The sequence below is a fragment of the Quercus lobata genome, chromosome 2 (assembly GCF_001633185.2).
Source record: "Quercus lobata isolate SW786 chromosome 2, ValleyOak3.0 Primary Assembly, whole genome shotgun sequence".
In the NCBI taxonomy this organism is placed as follows: Eukaryota; Viridiplantae; Streptophyta; class Magnoliopsida; order Fagales; family Fagaceae; genus Quercus; species Quercus lobata.
The window spans coordinates 94,003,965-94,011,415 of record NC_044905.1 but is presented as its reverse complement, the minus strand read 5'-3'; the positions used below and the strand labels follow the sequence as shown (position 1 = coordinate 94,011,415).

At 35.3% G+C, this 7,451-nt stretch overlaps 1 protein-coding gene across 1 annotated transcript; it reads left to right on the top strand.

The window, feature by feature from the left end:
* The first annotated feature begins 2,242 nt into the window (after positions 1–2,242).
* Positions 2,243–6,043, top strand: LOC115958501 (putative leucine-rich repeat receptor-like serine/threonine-protein kinase At2g24130). Its single transcript, XM_031076915.1, has 2 exons — positions 2,243–4,787; positions 5,462–6,043. Exons 1-2 carry the CDS (start codon positions 2,243–2,245, stop codon positions 5,866–5,868), a joined length of 2,952 nt encoding a protein of 983 aa, XP_030932775.1. The 3' UTR covers positions 5,869–6,043.
* The last annotated feature ends 1,408 nt before the right edge of the window (positions 6,044–7,451 follow it).

Sequence of the window (7,451 nt, the reverse complement as noted above, 5' to 3'; positions counted from 1 at the left end):
CTTGCCATGGCCAGTTAACCACGCCGCCAGTGTTCTTGCTGGGAGTCTGTAACGCCACTCCTCGGCAACAACACCAATACACCTCTTTCTCTCTTGCTACTCTGTCGTTTGTTTGCTCAATACTATTGTTATATTTGGTAATAACTGCTCAACACTGCTGTGAAGTAGTTCACTTTGACCGACTAGTAAACTTCTAGACTGAGTAATGAAGTGCTGTACAGCTGTACAACATTTCACATATAATACTTTTAACTTTCTTTATTTTTTTATTATTATAATAAGATATATTAGTTTTGTTCTGGTGATTTAATGTTCTTTACACAGTACCCTACAATTAATAATAATAATAATAATAATGTGGTTTATATTAGAATATTAGATTATATATTTATATCTGATAATAGTAGGAGGACAAATAATTATTTAATTGTTTGATTTGATCTAATTGGACTTAAATAGTAATTTGCACTTAATTGTTCACACTTTTTTTTTTTAACAAAAATTATTGTATAAATCTTCAAAATTTCATACCTATTAATCAATTTTTTATCCTAAATGCTGAAACATTAGATGTAACTCCTTAAAAAAGCTCTAAAATGTAAAAAGGTAAGTTCAAACTTAAGTACAAATAATTTAGTATAGTGAAAAAAATGTAGGCACAAGTTTACTTAATAGTTTATGAAATAAAGTAATTTATTTTTGGCCACAATATGGGCCAAATTAACTTGAGTTTTTTGCATTTTAAGCCAATATAGGCTGAACTAACATAGACTTAATCCATTAATACAATGTAGGCATAACTAACTTGCCCCCCCTAAGAAAATTTCCTAGCTCCGCCACTGGTGTGTAGGATGGCAAATTTTGGAAAGTTGTGTTTTTGTACGCCTAAGGCTTTATGACTGAGTTCTCATTCACCATTAAACCAAATAAGATATATATGTAGGTTGGTGATCAAGTTGAAATTGCTATATTCAACATAGATATGTTGCTGTGAGAAGCTTCAATGTGTTTAACCAAAACTAAACGAGCAATAAAAAAATCTGTTTAATAAATTCATTGCTATAAAATTGGTTAAACTTTAACAAACATGCATGGTCTAAATTTTCCAACAATATGTGAAAAGAAGAAACAATGCAAGAAGTGTATGATATAACAAGTAACCTTAAGGAGTAATGAAAAATCTCTTGATTGATTAATGAAAATAAGAGCGATGCAAAGGATACTATAAGTTTTACTACAAACAATGATCAAAGATCGTAAACATCTATGATTGATTTTGATACTTTGCAAAATCCAAAACATTGATCAAAGTTTGGTTCTTAGTTGTGACATCAAACACAACACATTGATTCCAACCCAATCTCAATCCTCTTGCCCTTTTTCATAGGGGTCATGGAAAATTCTTGATATCAACTAGCTAGTATGCAACAATGTAATTACATACAATATTAACATTCATAGGAACTTTTTCTTTATGTTTAGTTTTTCTTTTGTCTTTTCTCTTTCCAGTTAGTTTTCTACTGCTAAATTTACTACAAAATCAATCTCTTTCATTAGATTAGTTGCATGGTGTGCTATATATCTATATATATTTGTGAGAGTGAGAGTGAGTGCAATGCATGATACCCAAATGAGGGTATGTATCAAGTTCTGAACTGACATTGATATCAACATAGTGCTAAAAAAACACGTCACTATCTCAGCCGACAAATCTGCCAAAACCAATACCCTCCCAGTTGGCACATCACCGTCACCTAAGCGTGCCTATTATGATACATTATCTTCCTTAGCAGCACACCATCCACTAAATATAGCCCAAACTCGATCTCACTAGGAAAAAAACCAAACCACACATGTTTCAACAAAACACAACCAAAAAGTAAACTATTTTATGAGTCTGATATTTATTTAGGTCGGTATAGGTGTGCTGACATGTACAACACCATTGCTCCCCAAATCTTAACGTTGCTTACGTGTCATGTCACCGTACCACACGTGTTCCACACCTATTGGGGACTTTCAAAGTCAATTTTCACAGGCGCCAAACGTACGTTCCTTCCTTCAACGGCAGTTAGGCACAAAATAAAAGAGTTCAAATTTTTTGTAGCATTACATAGTACAATTCCTTCTTTGCATTGAACACATCCATCTCTCTCAAAGGCATAGTTTTTATCTTCTTATTAAGCCCACGTACATGTTTTTGCATTTCTTGTGTGTCATCCACTCTCTCTACAATTCAACAATGGGATTTTGTAAATTTTCCATGTACAATTTCCTATGTTTGGTTATTGTTTTGTATGGTGTCCTTGGTGCACAAAATTCTCAGCTTATGAATGACAAAGCAGCATTGCTTTCTTTCATGTCAGGGATTGTTTCAGACCCTGGACATGTCCTTCAGAATTGGAACTCTTCGGATGTTCATGTTTGCAACTGGGCAGGAGTGAGGTGCAACAATGAAAGCGACAGTGTCATAGAGCTTATTCTCAATGCAACATGGCTTAGTGGCACTATTTCTCCATCGCTAGCCAATCTTTCTTCCTTGACTATTCTTGATTTATCAAGGAATTTCTTTAAAGGTCCTATTCCTAAAGAGTTGGGCTCTCTCTCTCGGCTCAGACAACTCAGCTTGTCATGGAACTTTCTTGAGGGGAAAATTCCATACCACTTGGGATTTCTTCAAAATATGGTATATCTTGATTTGGGAAGTAACAAGCTTCAAGGTGAAATCCCGGAATCTCTTTTCTGTAATGGGACTTTATCCTTGAAGTATATTGACCTTTCTAACAATTCTTTAAGTGGAGAAATCCCCTTAAAGAATGAATGTGGGCTTAAAGAGTTGCGGTTTCTTTTGCTTTGGTCGAATAGGCTTGTGGGACATGTACCACGAGCCCTTTCAAATTCCACACAACTTCAATGGCTGGACTTGGAGTCTAATATGTTAACTGGGGAGCTACCATCAGAGATTGTACTTGAAATGCCAAGGTTACAAATACTCTATTTGTCCTATAATAGTTTTGTTAGCCATGATGGTAACAACAACCTTGAACCTTTCTTTGCTTCCTTAGGAAATTGTTCTGCCCTTCTAGAACTCGAATTGGCGGGAAATAACCTTCGTGGGAAAATACCTCCCATTATTGGTGATCTTTCTACCAATCTTGTGCAACTTCATCTCGATGACAATCTTATCTATGGCTTTATTCCTCCTCACATTTCAAACCTTGTGAATCTTACCCTCTTAAACTTGTCTAGTAACTTATTAAATGGTTCAATCCCACCTGAACTATGTCGAATGGGAAAGCTAGAGAGAGTTTACTTGTCAAATAATTCACTCTCTGGTGAGATTCCGCCAACTCTTGGCAACATTCCCCATCTAGGTCTTCTAGATTTATCGAGAAACAAGCTATCGGGTTCAATTCCGGATAGCTTTGCAAACCTTCCCCAATTAAGAAGACTAATGCTTTATCAAAACCAGCTCTCAGGAACAATACCACCAAGTTTAGGCCAATGTGTCAATTTAGAAATTCTAGACCTCTCTCACAATAAGATTTTTGGGGTGATTCCTAGTGAAGTTGCAGGATTGAGAAGTTTGAAGTTATACTTGAACTTGTCTAGCAATCACTTATCTGGGCCTTTGCCATTAGAGCTTAGTAAAATGGACATGGTGCTAGCTATAGATTTATCCAATAACAATCTCTCTAGCACAATCCCAACACAACTCAAAAGTTGCATTGCACTAGAAAGTCTCAACCTTTCGCGTAATTTCTTAGAAGGCCCCCTTCCATTTTCAGTAGGGCAATTGCCTTATCTAAAAACACTTGATGTGTCTTTGAACCAATTGATCGATGCAATACCACAATCTTTGCAGGTGTCCTCTACTCTCAAGCATGTGAACTTCTCTTTCAACAAATTCTCTGGGAATGTATCTAATGAGGGAGCATTTTCATTGCTCACCATAGACTCTTTCCTTGGAAATGATGGCCTTTGTGGCTCAATTGAAGGCATGCCAAAGTGCTCAAATAGACATTCTCAGCTTATGCTTATTTTGTCAATTCTCCTCTCATTACTTGCCATTCCCATTGTATGCATACTTGGGTACCGTCTTGTACAAAGGTCAAGAATCCAATCACAATTGGAAATTTTCAATGGAGGGGACTTGCAGGAGGAAGAACAAGAAAGGAAAGAGCTCAAGCACCCTAGAATCTCATATGGTCAACTCATTGAAGCCACCGGTGGGTTCAGTGCTTCAAGCCTAATTGGTTCAGGCCAGTTTGGTCACGTCTATAAGGGAGTTCTTCATGATAATACAAGAATTGCTGTAAAGGTTCTGGATACAAAGTCAGCTATAGAAACTCCATGGAGCTTTAAGAGAGAATGCCAAGTCCTAAAGAGGACAAGGCACAGGAATTTAATAAGGATCATCACAATTTGCAGTAGGCCAGATTTTAAGGCTCTTGTTCTTCCACTGATGTCAAACGGAAGCTTGGAGAGGCATCTCTACCCAAGCCATGGATTGAAACGTGGTCTAGATTTGATACAGCTAGTGAACATATGCAGTGATGTTGCTGAAGGAGTGGCCTATTTGCACCATCATTCTCCAGTTAAAGTTGTACACTGTGATCTAAAACCGAGCAATATTCTTCTTGATGATGACTTGACAGCTTTGGTAACTGATTTTGGAATTGCAAGGCTGGTTAAAGGGGGTGATGAGAGTGCTAATGTGAAGGAAACAATATCCTTCAACTCAACAGATGGCTTATTGTGCGGGTCTGTTGGCTACATAGCTCCTGGTAAGTATTTTTCTACCTAAGCTAGAAGCCTAGAATTAAATATGGTTATATTTTCCTCGTGATTTCGTTGTTAGAATTTTTCATAGTGTTTATGTTTCATTATGGTTACTATCACTTATTTGCTGAGCAACTCACAAATCTATATTATATCGATCGTTCTGTTCAACACTTAGCTGGTTTGTGCAAACAAATTATGTTCAACATTCTGCACACCAAATGATTGGTCAAAATTAATTAGTCAAATGGTTTTCCTTCTTAGACACTGAATAGCTCCATACTTCTCAGAAAAATCATCAATAGAGTTCTCTGTAAAGTCTAGTGAAATGATAAGAATAATAATTTAATGAGTTAGGACCTTATTGATTTAAGCATAGTACTCACTAATCACTACACTACAAGATTATTTGGTCACAATGCTAGCAATAATTACAACGTATTGCATGTCTTGGTACCGGTTTTCCATTACACCGAAAGTCTCCTAAGGAAAATGATGCTTCATACTGGGATAAAATATATTAAAGGAAACTTCTAATGCTAATACTGTTTTACTCAAAAATACATATTTAAAAATTGACATGACAACAATTATGATTAGCCTCACATCAACAACATAATAAATAATTTTTTTTACTATCATACTAATTCTTCTCTTTCATCAATTTAACGAAATGCAGAATATGGATTGGGCAGAAGTGCTTCAACTAAGGGAGATGTGTATAGTTTTGGGGTCCTTTTATTGGAAATCGTTACAGGAAGACGCCCTACAGAAGTTCTTATTGATGAAGGCTCAAGCTTGCATGAATGGGTTAAGAGTCACTTCCCCCATAAGCTGGATCCCATAGTTGAACATGCTCTTGATAGGTGCACCCCATCAGTCATGCCAAAGGAATACACCAAAATATGGAGAGATGTGATTCTAGAAATGATTGAGCTTGGCCTTATGTGCACACAGTTCACACCTTCAACTAGACCAACCATGCAGGATGTAGCCCATGAAATGGGACGGTTGAAGGATTATCTCTCTAATACTTCCTCATCACTGCCAATTGAAGAAGTGCCTCCTAAAACTGATGATGTTTGATTATGAAAATGGTTACAAGAAAATTGAAACTCAACTGAAATTTCAGATTTATTTTGATTTGTTGAGTACTAATTACATTTGTTTGATTAGTTTTTAATTTGTAAAGACAATTCTAATGGATACTTAGTTTACCATTGGTTCCTCAGCCACAGATGTTATATATTGTTTTACTTTTAGTTTATAACCATTGGTTCCTCAGCCACAAATGTTATATATTGTTTTACTTTTGATTCCTTTTCTGTTGAAATTTTCCTTCTTGTATGACTATTGGAGATGTACATGAGGTACAAATGAGATTTTTCTCTTTTCACTGCAGGTCAACAAGCCCTTTTCATTCCAAATTTGCATTATTAATATCCCAACCAACCAAAGATGGTCATTCTGATTTGTTAATATTTTAATTGATTAGTGCAATCAGCAAGGAAGGTTGTGAATTATGAATCGTAAATTCCTTTTCCCCCATTAGTCAATTTATCACTTAAAAAATTGCTAGATATGTGTTTGTAACAACCCAGATCGATTTTTCATGACCAAATTTGCACTCAGATCTCTTTTTGCCTACCATTCATATGGAATTGCCTTAAATAAGTACCTAGTGGAAGGTGATAATAACACAATATTCTCACTTTATATAATGATACAATCCACTTAAATCCTTTTTATCCCTTATACTAGCACGAGGAAGCCGCTGCACCACGATGTATGCTTCAGTAGGTAAAATTGTCCTTCTCAAACGATAAGATGGGAGGGATTATAAAATGAAAATGCAAATCCTCATACAAATTGAACTCAATAAAAACAAAAAAGAAATGTGAATTCTAATTAAATTATTAAAAAAAAAAAAAAAAAAAACACATAAAGATAGAAAACTTAGGCACTAGTGTTGCATGACTAAGTATATAAATTAAATATTATGATATATCAAGTTGTCAATGCTTTTTCATTAAAAATAAAATAAAATATGAAAGAGTTGCCAATGCTTTTTTTCCCTGAAGAACACACTTTCCACCAATCTCCGGCAAGTTATATAACAAAGTTGGTAACAAAAGATTCTTAAGTCCTAGAATAAATCATAGCCTCTACTCTTTATTTCTTCCCCCATTTCTCACCTCCTATGACCATAACCTACCACTTCCACCACTTCACCATTTATTTCCTTTTCTCTCTCTCTCTTTTTTTTTTTTTTTTTGGTTGTGATTTTTTCATACGGAAGTCAAAAACATAAAAATAAAAATTTCAGATGAGAGAGGTATCAATGAAATAACCTTGATTATGGAGTACAAGAATCTCTTCATGGCCTTCAAGGAAAACATGTTTTTTTTTCCTAGTACTTCTGGTGCTATGTTAAAAAATATTCTCAAGTTATAATTACCACTGCAACCATAAAAATCCTTGCAGACTGACAATTAAATCTTCTCTTCTAGCTGCATCCATAAGAACTTAAAAATTGTAATAATAATAAATAAATAAAACTTGAGCAAAGGACCTTAGTCTTTGACCCGGCACTTGAAACTGTATTAATTTATTTACCTGACGAACTTTACCAGTGGGAGATGCAAATGGTTTCAGGTGTAGGTGGCATC

Bases quoted from the DNA above. Each gene is read 5' to 3' on its own strand.
- LOC115958501 (XM_031076915.1), top strand. From the start codon at position 2,243: ATGGGATTTTGTAAATTTTCCATGTACAATTTCCTATGTTTGGTTATT. The intron at 4,788-5,461 runs GTAAGTATTTTT...AACGAAATGCAG, and splicing joins TGTTGGCTACATAGCTCCTG to AATATGGATTGGGCAGAAGT.